The 21,263-nt window shown below is 54.5% G+C and overlaps 1 protein-coding gene across 4 annotated transcripts in view; it reads right to left on the minus strand.

Annotated features, from left to right (window-relative positions):
* Positions 1-1,518: 1,518 nt before the first annotated feature.
* Positions 1,519-21,263, minus strand: part of AREL1 (apoptosis resistant E3 ubiquitin protein ligase 1) — a 48,787-nt gene continuing 29,042 nt past the window's right edge. For all 4 annotated transcript variants that reach the window (XM_029067097.2, XM_029067102.2, XM_029067091.2 and 1 more), the window contains 13 exons: positions 20,867-21,114; positions 19,443-19,520; positions 16,079-16,220; positions 15,453-15,574; positions 11,858-11,933; positions 11,405-11,514; positions 10,144-10,323; positions 9,854-9,979; positions 7,160-7,289; positions 6,994-7,052; positions 5,488-5,577; positions 4,281-4,456; positions 1,519-4,186 (listed from right to left, as the gene is read on the minus strand). In XM_029067097.2, coding sequence (XP_028922930.1) covers positions 4,084-4,186; positions 4,281-4,456; positions 5,488-5,577; positions 6,994-7,052; positions 7,160-7,289; positions 9,854-9,979; positions 10,144-10,323; positions 11,405-11,514; positions 11,858-11,933; positions 15,453-15,574; positions 16,079-16,220; positions 19,443-19,520; positions 20,867-21,114 — 1,640 coding nt within the window. In that variant the 3' untranslated portion in view covers positions 1,519-4,083. The remainder of the gene's footprint in view (positions 4,187-4,280; positions 4,457-5,487; positions 5,578-6,993; positions 7,053-7,159; positions 7,290-9,853; positions 9,980-10,143; positions 10,324-11,404; positions 11,515-11,857; positions 11,934-15,452; positions 15,575-16,078; positions 16,221-19,442; positions 19,521-20,866; positions 21,115-21,263) is intronic.

Raw genomic sequence — 21,263 nt, forward strand, 5'->3', positions numbered from 1 at the left:
GAATGGGGATTCAACACCTGTGCCTCCTCCCACTTTAAGCCTCACTTGGGACGGGGACCGTGTCTCACCTGATTAGTCTGCGTGGACCCCAGCGCTCCGTATAGTGCTTAGCACCTAGTAAGTGCTTAATAGACAGCACGATTACTGACAGAAACCCGAGGTCCCGTCGGTACAGGTGAAGCTGAAGGAAGGCCGCCGCCCCACCTGAAGACGCTCCGGAGGGAACATTCGTTGGCGGGGCCCAGAAAGCCAGGACTTGCCCCCTGCCACGGAGATTTCAGGATCCCCATCCTTAGAATCTATCCCAGCCCCCCTCTCTCCCATGTCATTAGGATGGGGGCGGGGCCGGGGGTGGGGGGAATCCTCACCCAGATCTACCGGGAAGCAGCATGGCCTGGTGGAAAGATCCCGGGCCTCGGAGTCGGAAGACCGGAGTTCTAATCCTGGCTCCGTCGCATGTCTGCTGTGTGACCTTGGGTAAGTCACATGGCTTCTGTGGGCCTCACTTCCCTCATCTGTAAAACGGGGATGAAAACTGTGAGTCCCCCGTGGGACAGGGACCGGGTCCAATCCCATTAGCTTGGATCTACCCCAGCGCCTAGAACAGTGTCTGGCACCTTTTAAGTGGTTGAATAGCGTTAAAAGAAAGGGGGGCGGGGGGTGGAAGCCCCTGAAAGTGAGAGCTAGGAGTTCTTTTGGAGAGAGGGGGTGAAGCAGAGAAGCAGCAGCAGGTCTTCGATACCACACGGCACCGTCCACTCATTCATCCATTCAGCCGTATTTACTGAGCGATTACTGTGTGCAGAGCACTGTACTAAGCGCTTGGGAGAGGACGCTATCACAAAAAACGGACGCAATCCCCGCCCGCAACGAGCTGACAGGAGCTCCCTCCCATCCCCCCATTCCCACACCCAGCAGCCCGGCAGAATCGTGTTGCCGGCCGGCAGAAAGGGAGATACGGACGCTGTCCGGCCCTGGGCTGGGGCGTGACCCCCCTCTCCTCCGAGACCTGGCAGCGGCCTCCGGGCAGCGGAGGGTCGGCACCATTACGGGGAAGCAGCGTGGCCTAGTGGGTAGAGCCCGGGCCTGGGAGTCAGAAGGACCCGGGTTCTGATCCCGCTCGGCCACCTGTCCGCTCTGCGACCTCGAGCAGGTCACTTCACTTCTCGGGGCCTCCGTTATCTCATCTGGAATATGGGGACGAAGACCGCGAGCTCCAGGGGGGACAGGGACTGAGTCCCAACCCGTCAGCTTGTATCGATCCCAGCGCTTAGAACGGTGCTTTGCATATAGTAGGCGTGTAACAAATGCAATCATTAATAAGTTCGCCTGCCCCTCGGCCCACGGTTCAAGGCCCAGCCCTGCCAGCTCTCTCCAGAGAGGCCCAGGGGCTCCCCGGAGACGCCCCCCTCGGGTGGCTCATCTTCCTGACGTCCAGCCGGTTTCCGGCGCCCCAAGATGTTTCCAAAATAACCCGCGAGGCCCGGCTTCTTTCAAGGACCCCCAGAGTCTCCGAGATCTTTCTTTTATATCTTTATTTATTATACAAACTATTTACACAGTCGGCTCCTTCGCCCGTCGGGGGGGGAAGGGGGGTGGCTGAGTCCTGTCCGGGGGAGTGTGTGTGTGTGTGTGTGTGTGTGTGCGCGGGGCTGGGGGGAAGGGGGCCGTGAGGTGCGGACCCCCGAGACCCGCAGCCCCCTTCCCCCTTGCCGGGCGGGCCGGGGCCGACGAGCCCAGGGTTGGCGGCACGTCAGGAGTCCGGGAGTCCAGCTGACCGGCTCCCACAGTCCTAAAGAGCCTTAGTTATAAATAAGAGTACCGGAGTGCCTAAAAGACTAGGAAAAGACGGCCGAAGAAGCTCTACCGAGTGCCCCTGAGCGGCCCCCCAAAGCCCCCCACCGAGGGTTCCACACCGGGGCACGTCAAAAGGGGCCTAGGTTCTTTCCATTCAGGGCCGGGGCACCGGCGCCGCCGACCCGGAAGCTTCTGGAACCGGGCCACAACCCAGGGGTTTCGACTCCCCGAAGACACTGGGCTCCGGACGCCCGCTCCGGGGGCGTCCCCTCCGCCGTACCATTAGAGCCGAAAGCGAGAGGCTTCACACTTGGGTCCGACAGCTGCTGGACCGACAGGCAGCTGGACTGGGGTCGGGGGGGAGGAGGGAAGGAGGGGCCGGCCACAGGAAGACGGGACAGCCGGTCCGCCATCACAAGGCCAGAGGCCCCTTCCTGGGCCTGAGGGATGAAGAGTTTTTTTTTCTTCTGCGGGGGAGCGACGGGTCTAACCTGCATGTGTCTCACCAGAAGATTAGGCAAAAAGCAGCACCCTTTTCCTGGTCCCTGAGGAAAGCAGGCCAACTGCGGCCCGGAGGATCCCCGTGGGCTTTTAAGGCTTTCAGACCCCGGCCCCCCGCCCACCGGCCAAGGGAAAGGGACGGCCACGGCGGAAAGGACCGCCCGAGGCCCCGGAAGCCGGGAGCGTCCGCTCCTCCCGTTCCCCGGGGGCCGCGGACGGTCCCGACCGTCCGAGGAGGCCGAGAGGCCGCCTCGTGGCTCCCGAGCGTTCGGCCCCGCGGCTGGGCTTTTTCGCTTTTCTTTTTGGCAACGAACATGGCTTGTGAGATTCTCAGCGCTGAACACCGCTCTGGAAGTGGGGCTCGCGGCAAAGCCTTCCGGGAAAGGGCCGCTTTCTCCCTCAATTCCCTTCCGGGGGGCAACGGCGCTTTCCCGGACAGACCGGGAGGAAGCGTGCAGCCGTCCCGCGAGAGACGTCGACCACTTCTTTCCCCTCGGGCTTTGCTCATTCACGAGCCTCCCGACCCCTTCCGTCGCTTGGTCGAGAGCCGGGAACTGAGGGGACGCATTCGCCGGGAGGGGGTTCCCGACTGCTACCGCAGCAGGTCGTCCCCAGGTAGAAACCCGGCCTCCTCTCCCGGCTCCTGGCATTTGATCCCCGCGGGCCGGAGCCCGGCCGGGGTCCGCCGCCCCGGAACGAGCGATTCCGGGTCGGGGAGAGGACTACGAGGAGGCAGAACCCAGACCCGTCAGCGGCGTCGGACCCGAGGTCCCCGTTCTGATTTTCCGCAGGGAAAAGGCTCACCGGGGGAATCCTGGACGAGAGCGACCCAGCCTACGGGATGCCCTTTCTATAGTATCCTTCTCCGGGACAAGAGGTACCTCTCGGGGCCACGCGAAAGAGGGAAGCCCCCGGACGCTGCAGGATGTTTAGTCTGAGGCAGCTGGCCTGACCCAGCTGCCTCCGTTGTACCTCGGGGAAAAGACGGATTTAACGCCCGTCGTCGGGAGCCTCGGGGCCAACTGGCCGTTTTGGTTTCTACGGGGGTCGAGCTGGGCGGTCAGGCCCGCTCCCACGGTCACAGGCCCACTCGATTTCACGTTTCTCACTCATTTCCTCCTCTGCGCCCGGCTGGGATGCAAGTAGCCCCAAACGCTCCGCTTCTGAAGCCCCTCTCCCGGTCTCCCGGCCCAAACCCGCTGCTCCCGTGAGAGAGGTGGACGGGTGTGGGGGGGCTTCCCGTTCCCAGTCCCCGTTGGAGGTAGAACAGTGCCGTGGCCGGAGCTCGCCACGGGGAGTCGGAAGGGGACAAAACACGGGTCCGGCTCCTGAGCTGATAGCGGCCTCCCGTCCACCACCGAGAAAGGGCCTGCCCGACCCACCGGATGAGAAGCGTTGGGATTCCGGGGGCGGCGGTGGGGAGGGGGTTCCCCGGGGGCCGGAGCAGGAAGGCATCGGACGGGTATTAAGGCTTCCAGCAAGCCAGGTCTCCGGGGGAGCTCTGAGCCTCGGGCTCCCCCATCGCCCCCCCAGGGCGGCCACGGACCCCCGGACTAGCAAGGCCCCCGACGCTCTGAGCCACGACGGACCCGGTGAGGGGACGACGCCTCCGCCCGCGACGTGGGCCGCCTGCGTACTGCCCCTGAGGGGCTGCAGTGGGCGAGGGGGAGGGGAGTAGCTGGACTGGGCGGCAGGATGACCGACTCCGGGAGGGCGGGCGAGGGGGGGGCCCGAGGGAGGGGTCCGTGCCCGTGGTCCGGGAGGGAGGTGGGCCGGGGTGGGGGGTCAGAGCATGCCGAAGCCCTCGCAGCCCTCGCTGATGGCCAGCTGCAGCATCCTGTGAACCTCTTCGTACGAGTCGTACGTAGGGAGGCACAGCTGGTTAAAACTGGAAGGCCAAAGGAAGAGCAGTGAGCCCGCGTCGACGGCGCCTTAGCCCGAGGCAGGGGGAGGGGGCGGGGGGTCCCCCGAGGGACACTCACCACGTGTGTGCGGTGGGGAGCGTGCTGTGGGTGGGGGCCGCGATGATCTGGAATGAAGGGCAGAGGGCCGCAAAGCCTCCCGGGGGCAGCTGCGACGAGCCCGTGGTGAACTGAAGCAGCCGGGCCAACTCCTCTTGGGTGAAACTGGACACCACGGTCCAGAACCACCGCATCACCTGAGGGACGAGGGCGGCGGAGGCGGGGGGTCAGGGGGCTCGAGGGGGGCGGGGAGACGGCCGAGAAGTGGGCACGGCGCCCCGGCTTGGGGAGGGGTGGGCAGAAAGCCCCATGTGGGACAGGGACCCCTTGTACCTCCCCCAGCATTTAGTACAGTGCCTGGCACAGAGTGAGCGCTTAACAAATACCATCATGATTATTATCAAAAGGATGGCCGTGGGGGAGATCCAACCTGATTATCTTGTCTCTACTCCAGCGCTTGGCAGGCAGGAGCACGTATTACGCGCTTAACAAATACCATCATCATTCATTGATTCAGTGGCATTGATTGAGCGCTTACTGTGTGCAAAGCACCATAATAAGCGCTTGGGAGAGCACGATCATCAGATAACTTCTAACTGGGACCTCTTCCTGGAAGGGCAGGAACGGGGATGATCAGGGCCAGAGTCGACTCACCTGAGGCCTCCCGCTTCTCTTTCTCCACCAGAAATGCCGTCGTTGTGCATCCACGTGTACGCGTGTGCCCACATATGTGCGTGCACGTGTGCTCACGCCATTTCACACATTCAGCTAGTTAGCCCCGGGGGCTAGTGGGACGCCTCTTTCCCCTCTCGGAGCTGAGATCGGTACCGGGATCCCGAAGCGGAGAGAACACCTTCTCTCAGGATCACAAGACCCAACGATTCCCGTAACGTCGGTCTCCCACCGTCGAGACCGTAAGCTCGTTGTGGGCAGGGAATGTAAAGGAGTCGTTTATGGTTATACTATACCCTTCCAAGCACTTAGTACAGTGTTCTGCACCCAGGAAGCGCTCAATAAATATGACTGAGTAAATGAATGAATGTTTACCCTTGATTTCCCTGTTGTCTCTTGCGCTTCCTGCCTCCTCAAATCCCACTCCATTTCTTCCCACTTCATCTCCCTCCTCTGCCTCCCGGGGGCCTGGAAACTTCATCCCGGAAGGTGGAAGGGGATTTCCGGGCAGGGCCCGGAGCAGAACTCTCTCCCTCAGGCCAGATCCGTCACGTACCTTCTCGCGGAAATGCCAGGAGCCTCCCACCACCACTGCGTGAGTCTTGAAGTCCGAGACGCTGATGTCTCCAGTACCGCACATCAGTAGCTGGAAATACGAGACACCGAAGTGAGTAGGGAAGCCCGCGGGTCCCAGGTCGGCGAGGACCGACTCCAGCCGGACCCCCGGGGAGGATCCGGCCCAGACTAGGATGTCACGCAATTCAAAAAAGAAAAAAAAAAAGGATCGATTGAATCCATTATCTAAACTGGAAAAACAGTTACGCGAACTCCCTGAAGGGAAACGTGAGGCGTGGGGGCCAATCCTGACCCTGAAAGAAAGGTTGAAGCCACTGGACCAAATGCCACAAGTCCAAAAAAATAAAAAATTTAAAAATTAAAAAAAAAAAATCAAACAATCCACCACTGGCTACTGATGAGAGCTCAGGTCGAAGAAGCAGAGACGGAGTCTTGCTCCAAGCCCCGTCGCTCTGGCCTGTGACTCCGGATGGAAGGAGCTGGAAACCGGGCCCTCTTCTTCCTTCTCTGCACCTTTCATTCATCACCACCCCACTTGCCAACCTGAGCTTTACTTTCCAACCTGAGCTTTGTCTATCTTGACTTCACTCATGCCCCGATTCAAACCGTACGTTCAGGAATTTTTTATTTTTATTTTTTTAAAAAAAGACCATCCCCAGTGTGAAAGACAGACATTAGTGTCAGCATATCTTAGCACAGCCCAGTATCGTGGAACACTTGGTTCACTGCAACTGGAGATGAGGCAGTAGAGTTCTAACGCCCGACACGGGGAATGACAAAAATCAAATCTAAGAGCATCCCTAATTTCTCTGTGCCTCAGTCACCTCATCTGTCAAACGGGGATTAAGACTGTGAGCCCCACACGGGACCACTTGATTACCTTGTATCTACCCCAGCGCTCAGAACAGCGCTTGGCCCATAGTAAGCACTTAGCACATCTCCTCCTCCCATGAAAATCTGCAAGGTGAATGAGCAACCGTTCATTGCCCTGCCGAAGTGAAGCCAAGCCTGGACCATCCTAACTGCCCTGTTTGGGTCTCTCAACAAGTCAAACTTCTTGATTAGAGGTCTCTAGGTCAAAAATGGCTCCGGTGACTTTATTCTTTAAATTTAGAACAAGAGGCTTTGCCTAAATCACTGCCTGATTCTGATCCCATCTTTATGCTCACTCTACAGAATACGCTCGGCAATACAGACAATTAAAGATACCCTACATGGAAGTCCCCAGCTTGCTCTCCCCGCTCCGGAAAGCTTTTACTAGTAGGAAGAGACATAAACTCGCCCGGTATAAACAACAAGCGACTACTTGCGGGCGGTTCAAGTGAGCCGATTTTCTCAAATAGTGACGGGAAGGCAGGCTTCGTCAAAGTGAAACTACTCCGGGGGGAATAGGTCCCTCTCTCCACGTTATAAGTTCTCCACCCTCGTAGGGCCGCACTCACTCCGAGAACAAGGAGGGAAACGGAAGGAAATCTAAGCCCCCTACCTCCAGCTCATTCTCGTCAAAAATAGCCAAGAGGTTTTCGGGGATCAACTCGTTGAGGCCTGGAACACAAAAGGCAGGTTAAAAGCCCGACTCCGGGTTGGTGACGGCCTTTCAAGACAGCAGAGCCGAGAGAAGGCCGGGGGGCTGGGGGGGTGGGTCGTCGAACCTTTCAAGAAGTGTTCCACCTCCTCTTTCACCTGGCTGGCCAGCCGGTACTGGGCAAGCAGATTTAGATAGAAGATCTTGTTCTCGTTGGTGACTGGGGTCTGAGCCCCACCGGCCATCAGCTCTATAACCTGAGATTAGAGGGAAGAGAGAAAGCGGAAACTGAGTTGGTCAAGGCCTTCGGGCAACCGAGGTATCGAGCGACGGCTTCCGCGCCGAGTTGGACAGATCCCTCGGCTGCTGCCACTTCGAATCCCCGATCGAGCAGCGGGGACGGCGCTCTTGACCCCCAGCTACACTTTCTCTCGCGGGTGTCTCGAGAACAGAATGTTGAGTGAAAGGGCAGGAAACCAACTAGAGTTTCCTTTGGACAACGGTGTAAAAGTGATTACTGCACTCAGAAAAGTGGATCACAGCAATGGGAATATATTTCTAAACGGCGATTTACTAACAGGAGGCGGTGAACGTGAGTCAATCATTTCCAAGTGGAGATTTCAAGTGGTTTCTTCCGGAAATGCTTGACTTTTCCAAGTGTTATCTTTCACATCCTTGTGACGAGATCCTTAGGGCTAACACCCTCAGAGACCTCTCGTTATCTAAGCTTCATATACCCGTCCTCTCCTAGGTGTAAAACTGAAACGGGCTCCAATCAAGACAGGCCAGCGGAAGGAGAATTGAGGTGCTTAAGCCGAGATAGACCATTGCAGGTAAGCCCTATTGTGAGAGTCCTAAAAGAGGAGGATGATTCAGGGGTGTTCAAGCTTTTAAGGTTACCCTGGAATCAGTCAAGGAGAAGCATTTATTGAGCACCAAGGTTTTATTTTAGTACGGGAGAAAGTCAATCCATCAACGGCATCCGTTGGGTGCTTACTGTGTGCAGAGCAGTGTACTAAATACTCGGGAGGGGACAGTACAACGGAGGTGGTAGATATGTCCCCTGCCCGCACCGAGCTTACAGTCTAGGATCCTCCAGGCTGGCCGACACCCCCTGTTCCCCGACTCCCTGAAAGCCAACAACCACCATCTACCACCACGAGAAGCAGCGTGGCCTAGTAGATAGAGCACGGGCCTTCAAGTCAGGAGGTCACGGGTTCTGATCCCGGCTCCGCCACCTGTCTGCTGTGTGGCCTCGAGCAAGTCGCTTCCCTTCTCGGTTGCCTCATCTGGAAAATGGGGATTAAGACTGCGAGCCCTAGGGGGGGAAGGGACTGTGTCCAACCTGATTTGCTTGCCTCCGTCCCAGTGCTTAGTACAGCGCCCGGCACCTACTAAGCGCTTAACAAATAATAATAATTACTATTTCCATGCTCAGCGGAGGGTCCCTCAGCTAAGGGGAAAACTGGGGACCAGAAAGAGCTGGGTGAGCGGAGGGAAATTAACTGCCCATTTAGAGAAACGTCATATACGAAGGATCACTATTCCCTCCTCAAGACTGGAAGCTCGTTGTATTGTTCAGTGCTCTGCCAACAGACGGCACTTAATAATTACCACTGATTGCTTGAAACCTCCCCCTTGCTTTAACGGTTTGCGAGGCTTGGGGTTAGCTCAGTTTCCCCAGTCAGCTTAGCTATTTTCACCCCCCAGGCTCCCAGGACACGTGCACCTATCTTTCCATATATTACAAATTATTTATTCGTATTAATATCCGTCTCCCCCTCTAGATCGTAAGCTTGTTACGGGCAGGGAACGTGTCCGCTAATTCTGTTGGACTGTCCTCTCCCAAGCACTGAGTACGCCTGAATGAACGAACGAATGAATATCACTGATGGACCCATTTCCCAAATTCGGAGACTGTGGCTTTGTTCAAACCCAGTCCAAATTCGCCTTTCCCTCACCCGGACGGAAAGCCGAGGCTTTCTCGCCTCCGGCAAAAAGAGGATTCTCTCAAGTTACCAGCTTTGTTTTTCACAGCTTTACCACTGCAGAGGTTGGAAAGGCTACTCTCATTCTTCTCTTTCTTAAACCCCACCAGGAGAGAAAGATCCAACCAATGGTCCCGCCTCGTAACTCACTGCTGGCTTCTCGGGATCTTTCAGACCCGTGGGCAGATGTGACTGTTCTACTGTACTCTCCCAAGCGCTTAGTAGAGTGTTCTGCAGAGTCAATAAATACGGCTGACCGACTTACTGAGTACGTACAATGTGCCCGGCGCTGTGCTAAGCACCTGGCAGACTGCCTGAAACCAAAGACTCGGCCCCTGCTCTCTAGGGGTTTATTACAGGCTCCTGTAACTCAGGGTAAGGCATCCAGAAGAGTCTCTGTTAAACACCCCCAAGTCGAGGACTTGTCCAAGGGAGGCAGCACAATCTAGGAAGAACTGAGATGCCGATGGAAACCCGCCGCTGGATGATTCCCGAGGGAGGGAAGGAGACCAAATGCAGCGGGTGGAGAAATAGGGTGGAAATTCTAGGGGGCTTATGCTCTTCGGGAGAGGGGCCCAGAACCAGCTCCGGGGCCTCTGTAGTGATACATATGTCAGAGTGCTGATGTTTGTGAAGAACACCTCAAAAGGCAGATTGGGTGTAAACGAGGGGGGCTGTGTGGTGGGTGTGTGTGAGAGAGATAGGGCTTGCTCTTATTTGGGGGACCTCACTGCCGGTGAAGCCTGCAGCTTCCTGAAAGATGGGCTCCTTCTACATGGCAAAGCTGAACCCCACCTACGGCGGGAGGGGAGAGGGACTGGTTCATCACTCACCTTATCCAGCTGGCCCGATCTGTTGTATTTTTCCTCGGCGAACACCAGCTCGATCTCGCTCATGTCGTTGTTCAGGATGAAGCAGACTTTGGATTTATAGAACTCGGGGTCGTCAGTCTCGAAGTACTGTGGGAGAGAGGGTTGAGGGGGCGGGGGAAACAGTAGGAGACCGTCAACGCTCTCTGGCCGGTGCTAACTTGGGGGACTCCTCCGCTCCTTTACTGAAGGGGAGGTCGTCTCGCGGCTAGAAGCCGAGGGCCTCGCTGAGGGGGACGGCTTCCAGGTCTCACCTTATAGTGCATTCGGAGCCCTATCATTTGGGCCAGGAAAGAGCGGGTGAAGCGGGCCCGCACCAGCTGCTTGTAAGCTCCTCCCAGAGACGACTCGTAGAGGCACTTGCCCACGAGCCGGCCCGCAAACTCGTAGACCTTCAGCCGGAGGTGGGAAGGACGGTTGGGGTTGGGATGCACCTGACGAGACAGAAACACAGTTAAGATGCCGCAGAGGCCGGGAGGCCGGAGACACGTCGAGCATTCGAGGAACTCGCAGAGCGAAGCCAAGGGCTGATGGATTCGACTTGGTCTGCGCCCCGCGGAACCAAATAGCGGAACCACCAAGGTCAGTGGCCAGAGCCCGGGCTTGGGAGTCAGAAGTCGTGGGTTCTGATCCCGGCTCCGCGACTTGTCAGCTGTGTGACTTTGGGCAAGTCACTTCACTTCTCTCTGTGCCTCCAGTTACCTCATCTGTCAAATGGGGAGCCCCGCGTGGGACAACCTGATCACCTTGTATCTACCCCAGCGCTGAGAACATAGTAAGCGCTTAACAAATACCATCATTATTATTATTAGAGATTCTTTCCTCTTCACAGCGCTGGGGGCGGGAGGAATCAGAGTGCTTCAGGGACTTCGAGTTTAAAGGGGAATTCTGTCAGCCACAGGTGGCTTCCTCTGGTCTATAAACCTCTAACCGGTCAATAAACCGAACGAGGAAAAACGCTGGTACAGGTACGCCTCAAAAAGCCTTTCCACTGGTAAGATACTGGTAATAATAGTTGGTTTCCATCAGTACTTTCCTCTCAAAAGGTTTCGCTGGGAGCAATTTCTATCACTCCCGGTCAACACAGAGAGGCAGTGTGACCTGGGGTGGGTTGCTTAACCCCCATTTTAGAGATGAGGAAACTGAGACACAGTTAAGCACTGGTTCTCATTCCCCCTTCAACTGTGAGGCCCGTGTGGGGCAGGGACTGTGTCCAACCTGATTATCGTGTGTCTACCCCAGTGCTTAGTACAGTGCCTGGCAAGTGCTTAGCAGAAGCCACAATTATTATCATTATTATTAGCTAAAGGCCCAGAAAGCAAAGCAACCTGCCTCGGGCTTACACAGACAGCCAAGGACAGAGGCAATCCAGAACCCGGGTCTACCTTCTAACCTCTACGTCAACGCTGCTTCTTATGCCAGCTTCTGGTGGCACGAAACCCACCTTCTCCAGGTTGGGGGAGGGGGGCAGAGGGGGTATCTGGGGGGGGGGGCGAAAGCTCTCTCCGGACTCACCAAAGCCTGGTTGTTATCACTGAAGCGGGTGAAGAGCTGATTGGTGGTGTCAAACAGGGCTTTGCAGATGAGCTCGAACCACTCCCGGCGAGGCCCTCCCCAGTCGAGAGCTGGAAGGCAAGACGGGTCCCAAGAACATCGATTACACCTGGGCCGGGCCAGCTGCTCACCACGGGAGCAATGTTTCTGCTCTTCCCGAGATGGCAGACGCAGAGAAGCTTAGCCCGCTCCTCGGAAATCCATCATGGGCCGTTTGGGTTGCCAGGCCTCGCAGGGAGATGTCCTCATCGGGAAGGACAAAGGCAAACAGAGAAATGGCTCGCTCCTCTCTTTTCTCCAAAACACTCCGGCCTCCCGGCCCGCTGGAGCTGGCTCTTCCTCCTCCTCCCGCTCTCTAGTCCCCTTGGAAAATGGAAAGCCGCCCCGAAGACGGGTGGGTCGGCTCGGACTCACCTTCCTCGTCTTGGAAGATCACTTCAAAGTTCTTGCTCCAATCGGAGATGGAGAAATTCCGAGTGGCTTTCAGAGACTGGAGGTAGTGAAAGGAATAACTGTCAGCATAATGGCATCTCACCGACGCTGAAGACAGGAGTACGACAACATCGCCGTGCGGTTTCAGTATCTAGTATATTGCCGATGCTCCAAAAAGATTTAATAATCAGGCCAGCTTTAACCTGCTTCTCTCCATTTATATGACACCAATCCCAAAGAAATCAAAGTGCTTTCACCATTTTTTTTTTTAAAAAAGACAATTACTTCAACCTTAAAATAATTCTTTTTCAAATGGTGTTCATAAAGCGCTTTCTATGTGTACGAAGCACTGGAGTAGATACACGTTAATCAGGTTGGACGCGGTCCCTGTCCCACAAAGGGCTCACAGAATTAATCCTCATTGTACAGATGAGGTAACTGAGGCACGAGGAAGTAAAGTGACTTGCCCAGAGTCACACAGCAGACATGCGGCGGAGTGGGGATTAGAACCCAGGTCCTTCTGACTTCCCGGTGCGTGCTCTATCCACTAGACCACACTGCTTCTGACAGGGAAACGCCAGATATTTTTGCCTCCATTTTCAGAGATGGAAAAACTGAGCCCCAAACAAGTAGTAGTAGAAATCGTATTTATTAAGTGTTTACTGTGTACAGAAGACTGTACTAAGCACTGGGAGAGAATACTCAGGTGGGAATCCGTGAGGCCCCGTCCCCTGGGGTGGCTCACAATCCAAGAAGTGGAATGACTTGCCCAAGGTTCCACGAATCTATGGTGGAGCCATAGATCGGATGCCAATCACCACTCTCCTACCCATCTCTTGTCATGAGACCGAGAACCACAGTATGGGCAGCGTGGCCTAATGGATAGAGTCCGGGCCTTGGAGTCGGAAGGACCCGAGTTCCCATCCCAGCTCCGCCGCTTGTCTGCTGTATGACCCTGGGCAAGTCACTTCACTTCTCCGTGCCTCGGTTACCTCATCTGCAAAATGGGGATGAAGACAGCGAGCCCCATGTGGGGCAGGGACGATTCCAACCTGACGAGCTTGGATCTACCCCAGCGATTAGTTCAATGCTTGGTAAGCGCTTAAATACCATAATTTTAAAAAGAGGAGAAGGAGAAGAAGAAAAAGGAGAAGTAGTAGTAGAAGAAGAGGAAGGAGGAGGACGAAAGAAGAAAAAGAAGAAGAAAAGTTGATATTCACCCTGCTCCGGGCCAAACATTCCAGATGCCTTCGGGGTGGAGTGACTTCAAAAACCCCAGAAGGAGAAAATAATTCCGCCAAGGCTTCTGACGTTTCAGACAGACACACGGCAGGGGTGCCCTTTCCTTACCACAGCTCCCCAGAAAACAATTTCCTCTGATGAATGAGCACCACTCCCAGGTGCCTACTAAAAGCCATTTTCTTCCGAAACAAGTCGACGCCTCCCAATTCTCCTGTGATGTGAGGACTGGGGCCGACCTGAACGAGCCTCGGGGTTGAGGAAAACTTGGGCTGTAGTATTCACTCATTCAATGGTATTTATGGAGCGCTTACTGTGTGCAGAACACCGTAATGCTCACTGCTACGATGCCATGCACAAACACAAGCACAAGCAAGTTTCCTTGGATATCGTCGCAAGAGACCAAGCCCGTATGGGCTCACGCTGCTGAAAAACTGTCCCCTAAGGCCCTCGTCTCATTCTGGCCAAAATCGCAGAAGGAAAACTCTCACTCTGGCAGAACGGGACGTGTTCGCTCCGGCCCCGTGTGATTCACCCTGGAGATTTCTTGATGTCCTTTAACTGTCCAGTTTTTATTTTCAAAACCAATCCCAATCAGCTCACCGCACTCTCTTTCTCTACAAGCCCCTTTCGCAACGTTTCCTACACTTGGAGGAATCCAATGCATAAAAGCATGATATTCTTCCAAAGAAAGCCCCGAAGATCAAAGCGAGCGGCTCTGGACCGAAACTGAACTGCAACGCAGATGCCGAACGAATCGTATTGCGCAGAGTAGCAGAGGGCTCCAAGAAAGTGAGTCAGGGGCAGAGCCAGAAATAGAATTCGGTACTGATGATTCCCTTTCTCTAGACCCGAAATGCATCGGTAATGGTACTCTTGTCAGCAGAGAGCAACTTCACCGACCCGAAAAATCCCCTAGGAGACTGAAAGCAGAAATTCCAGCCAGCGGTCAGTCTCCGGTGTCTGGCTCCGAGGCCAAACTTGCTTTGGGGAGGAATGTGCCTTGGATCACGTGAAATCATGTGACTGGGATGGGGGTTGGGAATGGGGTGGGCGGAGGGGGGAAGCATTAAGGACCATCGGCAGGGTCGCTAACGACTAACAGACTCACGGACGGTCTGTGAAAATGAGCTAAAATCAGTTGGATTCATAAAATACTTCAATCTCTGTAGATAACGTGGCGACGGGCATCGGGGGCCCACTCAGAGGCGGCCACCTGTGCTTTGTTTGCTTTTATGGTATTTGTTAAGCGCTCAGTGTGTGCTAGGCACTGTTCTAAGCGGTGGGGTAGATACAAGTTCATCAGGGCACAGTCCCCTGTCCCACAAGGGGCTAAGGAGGAGGGAGTAGGATCTAATCCTCATTTTACAGTTAAGGAAACTGAGGCCCAGAGAAGTGAAGTGACTTGACCAAGGTCACACAGCAAGCAACTGGGCACGGCTGTGCAAATTTACGGTCCTGCTGCCAACCCCAAACGCTAGGAGAGGTGGAAAGACAATCATTGGTATTTACAGAGTGCTAACTATGTGCAGAGCACTGTACTAAGCGCTTAAGACAATGACTATATTTGTGGGAGTTAAGGGGAAAGACGATGAATCAATGGTATTTACTGAGTGCTTACTAGGTGGAGAGAACTGTACTAAGCGCTTAAACAATGACTATATCTGTGGGAGTTAAGGGGAAAGACCATGAGTTGGTAGAGAAACAGTGGCTGAAGAAAAGGACCCGCAGAATTTAGTCTGGTAACAGCAATAGTTCTCATGGTATTTAAGTGCCAAGCACTGTTCTAAGTGCTGGGGTACATACGATCTAATCAGGTTGGACAGAGTCCCTGCCCCGCATGGGGCTCCCGATCTAAGTAAGAGGGAGAACTGAAATGAAAATCTCCATTTTTACAGTTGAGGAAACCGAAGCACGGAGAAGTAAAGGGACTTGCCCGAGGTCACAAGCCAGCAAGTATCAGAGCCGGGATTAGAACCCAGGTCCCCTGACTCCCAAGCCCGGGATTTGTCCATTAGGCCCAGCTGTTTCTCTTCTGCTCTTCATTCATTCGTTCAGTCGTATTTATTGAGAGCTTACGGGACGCAGAACACTGCACTAAGCCCTTGAGAGTACGCTATAACAATAAACAGACATTTCCTGCCTACGAGTTTACAGTCTAAAGGGGGAGACAGACATTAATGGAAATAAATACTCGCCTCTCCTGCTTCCGTTAGTATTGTCCTCTCCCCAGTGCTAGGGACAGTGCTCCGCAAAAGGTGAGCGCTCAATAAATACAACTGATTGGAGCCCAGAGGGGTCCCGGGAGGAAGAGGGAGGGAGAGGTGCTGAGACTCACCGAGTCCAACAAGGAGTATCGGCTGACCTTCAGCGTGACCTTGGAGTGAGGTCTCTTCACGTGGACCTGTCGCAGCTCGCGCTGGAAGAAGTTCACCTTGTCCTGGAAGGTCTCGGAGCCTCCTGAAGGCGGGCCCGGCATGATCACAATCACATTGGAGCAATCAGTACTGCTTACTGAGCGCTTACTGGGGCTCTGTACTGAGCACTTCAGGCAGAGTAAACCCGTTAGTAGATAGGATCCGTGGCCTCAAGGATGCCCCACTTCAGAGCCTTACTGAGGCACGCCTCCTCCAAGAGGCCTTCCCTAAGCCCTCTTTTCCCCTTCTCCCATTCCCTTCTGCGTCGCCCCGACTTGCTCACTTTATTCATCCCCGTCCCGTCCAGATCTGTCATTTACTGATTTCTACTAATATCTGTCTCCCCCTCTAGAGTGTAAGCTCGTGGTGGGCAGGGAACGTATCTGTCTATTGTTGCATTGTTCTCTCCCAAGTGTGCAGCGCTTCGCAGACAGTAAGCGCTCAATAAATACAACTGACTGATTACTGACTGTCCGCTGGTCGCTCTCCTCGCCCCCAGAGTTGCTGCCCTCCCTTCTTTTCCTACCGCGCCCCCGCCCGCCTTTACCTATGTTTTTATGGAGGGAGCGGATGAAAGTGGCTGCTAGGATGTTCCTTTCCTTACAGCTGAGCTCCACGGGGGGTTGAATCCCGTCGTCGACCACCAACGTCAGCAGCTTATGCACAGGGTCGGGTCCGTGGTAGGAAAACTGGCGACAGAGCAGAGGCCAGGCCGGTGTTTAAGCCCTCATCCCGGAGGCTGTGCCGACCGACCCCGATCGACCTGCCCGCTCGCTCTACACGCCCTCCTCGTCCCAGGCCGGCGGGAGAGCTGATGCCGAAGGAGCGGCCTCCGCCCACCGCCCCGTCGGAAAGATTGCCGGATTTTGCGCCCTCCAATCAGAAATCCATTTTCAATCGTCGGGGCTGCCGACGATTCCGCCACCCGGGACCAAGGAAAGGATGGGAGGATGCCAAGTTGGGGCCACAAATGCAAGAGCTCTTGTTCATGGTCAGCAAGCAGGGACCTGCATGAGGGAAAAGGCTAGGGGAAGGGGCTGCCAGGGGGAAGAGTTGAGAGGAAAAGCTGAGGGAAACAGCGGTGGGAAAGAGGGGAGGGAAAGATCTGAGGGAAAGGGCTGAGGGAAAGAAATAAGGGAAAGAACTGAGGGAAAGAGCTGTGGTGAAAAGCTAAGGGAAAGAGCTGAGGGGAACAGCTGAGGCAGCGTGGCTTAGAGGAAAGAGCCCGGGTTTGGTAGTCAGAGGTCATGGGTTCTAATCTCAGCTCCGCCACTTGTCAGCTGTGTGATCTTGGGCAAGTCATTTCACTTCTCTGGGCCTCAGTTACCTCATCTGAAAAATGGGGATGAAGACTGTGAGCCCTACGTGGGACAACCTGATTACCCTGTATCTGTCCCAGGGCTTTGAACAGTGCTTGGCACATAGCACTTAACAGATAGCAACATCATTATTATTATTATCATTAAGAGTTGAGGGGAAGAAGCTGAGGGAAAAGGCTGAGGGAAAGAACTGAGGGAAAGGGCTGAGAGGAAGAACTGAGGAAAAGCACTGAGGGGAAGAAATCAGGGGAAGAGCTGAGGGAAAGAGCTGAGGGAAAGAGCTGAGGGAAAGAGCTGAGGGAAAGGGTTGAGAGGAAGAACTGAGGGAAAGAGCTGAGGAAAAGCACTGAGGGGAAGAAATCAGGGGAAGAGCTGACGGAAAAAGCTGAGGCAAAGAGCTGAAGGAAAGAGCTGAAGGAAAGAAATGAGGGAAAGAACTGAGGGAAAGTGCTGAGGGGAAGAACTGAGGGAAAGAGCTGAGGCAGCATGGCTTAGTGGAAAGAGCCCGGGTTTGGGAGTCAGAGGTCATGGGCTCTAATCTCAGCTCTGCCGCTTGTCAGCTGTGTGACCTTGGGCAAGTCACTTAACTTCTCTGGGCCTCAGTTATCTCATCTGTAAAATGGGGATGAAGACTGTGAGCCCTACGTGGGACAACTTGATTACCTTGTATCTGTCCCAGGGTTTCGAACAGCGCTTGGCACATAACACTTAACAGATAGCAACATCATTATTATTATTATTATTAATTAGAGTTGAGGGGAAGAGCTGAAGGAAAAAGTTGAGGAAAAGAGCTGAGGGAAAGAACTGAGGGAAAGGGCTGAGAGGAAGAACTGAGGGAAAGAGCTGAGGAAACGCACTGAGGGGAAGAAATGAGGGGAAGAACTGAGGGGAAGAACTGAGGGGAAGAACTGAGGGAAAGGGCTGAGGGAAAGCGCTGAGGCAGCATGGCTTAGTGGAAAAAGCCCGGGTTTGGGAGTCAGAGGTCATGGGTTTTAATTTCGGCTCCGCCGCTTGTCAGCTGTGTGACCTTGGGCAAGTCACTTAACTTCTCTGGGCTTCAATTAACTCATCTGTAAAATGGGGATGAAGACTGTGAGCCCTACGTGGGACAACCTGATTACCTTCTATCTGTCCCAGGGCTCCGAACAGTGCTTGGCACATAACGCTTAACAGATAGCAGCATCATTATTATTATTATTAGAGTTGAGCGGGAGAGCTGAGGGAAAGAGTTGAGGAAAAGAGCTGAGGGAAAGAACTGAGGGAAAGAGCTGAGGAAACGCACTGAGGGGAAGAAATGAGGGGAAGAACTGAGGGGAAGAACTGAGGGAAAGAACTGAGGGAAAGAACTGAGGGGAAGAACTGAGGGAAAGGGCTGAGAGGAAGAACTGAGGGAAAGCGCTGAGGCAGCATGGCTCAGTGGAAAAAGCCCGGGTTTGGGAGTCAGAGGTCATGGGTTTTAATTTCGGCTCCGCCGCTTGTCAGCTGTGTGACCTTGGGCAAGTCACTTAACTTCTCTGGGCCTCAGTTACCTCATCTGTAAAATGGGGATGAAGACTGTGAGCCCTACGTGGGACAACCTGATTACCTTGTATCTGTCCCAGGGCTTCGAACAGTGCTTGGCACATAGCGCTTAACAGATAGCAGCATCATTATTATTATTAATTAGAGTTGAGCGGGAGAGCTGAGGGAAAGAGTTGAGGAAAAGAGCTGAGGGAAAGAACTGAGGGAAAGGGCTGAGAGGAAGAACTGAGGGAAAGAGCTGAGGAAACGCACTGAGGGGAAGAAATGAGGGGAAGAAACGTGGGGAAGAACTGAGGGAAAGAACTGAGGGAAAGACTGAGGGAAAGAACTGAGGGAAAGAACTGAGGGGAAGAACTGAGGGGAAGAACTGAGGGAGAGAACTGAGGGAAAGCGCTGAGAAGAGCCGAGGGAAAGCGCTGAGGGGAGGAGCTGAGGGGAAAAGCTGAGGGAAAGAAATGAGGGAAAGAAATGAGGGAAAGAAATGAGGGAAAGAGCTGAGGGGACTATCTTACATATGGCTTATTCTTAAATTTTTCTATGGTGTCTGTTAAGTGCTTACTCCGTGTCAAACACTGGTCTAAGCGATGGGGTAGATATAAGTCAGGTTGGACACAGTCCCTGCACCGCATCGGGCTCGCAGTCTGAGGAGGATGGAGAACAGGAGAACTGAAGCCCAGAGAAGTGAAGTGACTTGGCCAAGGTCGCACTGCAAGCAAGTGGCAGAGCTGGAATTAGAACCCAGGACCTCTGACTCCCAAGGCCTGGGCTCCTTCCACTAGACCACGCTGTTTTCCATTAAAAGGCCCTTTATTAAAACTTTTAAAAGAATGCTTGTAGGTAATATCTAGAAGCGAGGGGGAGAGAACTGAAGTTGCCCCCAAGCCTGGGCCCCTTCTCCTTTTAGAAACCGCCCAGCCCGGATTGGGCCGTCTGGCGGCGGTAGCGAGGCCTCCCCTTGGCCGCAGATTCCACGGGCAGTGAGTCCTCCTCGGGCCCGTCCTCGCCGCTCCCAGGAAAACCGAGATGGTCGAAGAGCATCGGCCAGACCGTCGGCCTAAAGCCTCAACTCACCTTCGTCCCCGGACACACTCGGAAGGTGTAGAGACGCCAAGGGATGATCTTCAGGTAGAATTCCTTCACGGAGAATTGCTGAGGGACCAAAGGCGGCAGTGAGAATGACGGGAAAGAAAACCTTGGGCACCAGCGGCCCGGACGCCACGAATCAATCACTCCATCGTACTTATTGAGCACTTCCTGTGTACAGGACAGTGCTGTACTAAGCGTCTGGGGGGGTACGTTATAACAGTTGGTAGACGCGTTACATGCCCACAGCGTGCTTACAATCTAGAGGGGGAAACCATGAAGCAGTGTGGGTTAGCGGATAGAGCCCGGGTTTGGGAGTCAGAAGGATCCGGGTTCTAATCCCGCCTATGTCAATATGTCTGCTGTGTGACCTTGGGCGAGCCACTTCACTTCTCTGGGCCTCAGTTACCTCATCTGTAAGAAGGGGCTTAAGAGTGTGAGCCCCATGTGGGACAGGGACCGTGCCCAACCTGCTAAACCTGTATCCACCCCAGTGCCCAGAACGGTGCCTGGCACACAGTAAGCGCTTAACAAGTACCGTAATTATTATTACGATGAAACCTCTCTGCCTTTCCAAGGCCACACTTCTCGGAGTTCAGGATGGATAAATTCTGAATAGTGGTCCTGAGCACCGGGCAGCCTCACCTCTGTCCTCTAGCCGACTGAATGGCAGGCCTCGGCATTGTCTACAGCTCACATCCCTCACCCCTCCACGCTGAGTCCTTGCTAGGAACGGGGCAAATCACTTTAAAATGATCTCCGGATTTGTCCTTTCTGGGGAAGGGGAAAAGAGTCTTCTCAAAGATTTGGGTGTTTTTTTTTTAGCAGTATTAGTTAAGTACTTCCCATGTGTCATGCACTGGGGTAGCTAAAAGTCTACTAGGCTGGACACAGTCCCTGTCCCACATGGGACTCACACGCTTCATCCCCTTTTTATAGTTGAGGTAACTGAGGCCCAGAGAAGCGATGGGACTTGCCCAGGTTCACGCAGGAGACAAGCGGCGGAACCGAGATTCCTCTTTGGGGTTGAATTGATAGAACTGACTCCCAAAGATCCCATCCGGAGCCGTTTATCTCCCTGGGTAATCCCTCCCTGGGAATCGGGCTGGGTTGGATCAGGAGAGGAATGCGGAGTAAGCGCTAAATGAGGGTCTGCCAGCCGATAGTGATGACTGCCTAGACCGATAGCTCGTTGTGGGCAGGGAACATGTCTGTTTATTGTTCTATTGCACTCTCCCGGGCATTCAGGACAGTGTGCCGCACACAGTAGGTGCTCAAGAAGTACAACCGATCGATTTCCTACTTCTGCTGCCCTCCCCACTCTTTCCCTTGGCCTGGGGTCGTGGCTCTTAAGCTCGACAGACCCAGAGGAGCCTAGAAAGAAGGATTAAAGAAGGGAGACGAGCTCTCACCTTGGGTGATACGTAGCAGTACACCTTTTTGGGTTTCTTGACCTTCTCCGGCGTCTGGCTGTCCGAGGGAGAATCTTCCTCCTCCTCCTCTGTGGCGGTGGAAGGACGGCGCTGGGAAGAGCTCATGTGCATAGGGGGCAGATGCCACTGGGCGTTGGCACAGTTGCTGGCATTATAAAGATAAGCCTCGAAGTAGATGCTGACTCCTGAGGTGGACACGTTGCGTTCCACGATGTTCTTCTCGTTCTCTGGAGGAGACGGAGGGGACGAGTTGAAGACGGCCATCGGGTGAGAAAGAAGCCCCGGGCAGTCGGTGATGGGTGGGTGCCGGAAGGCAAGAAAAGAGAGCCAGAGAGTGAAAGAGCCCCGGTCTGGGAGTGAGGAGGCCTGGGTTCTA

This window comes from Ornithorhynchus anatinus, chromosome 1, assembly GCF_004115215.2.
Source record: "Ornithorhynchus anatinus isolate Pmale09 chromosome 1, mOrnAna1.pri.v4, whole genome shotgun sequence".
NCBI lineage: Eukaryota > Metazoa > Chordata > Mammalia > Monotremata > Ornithorhynchidae > Ornithorhynchus > Ornithorhynchus anatinus.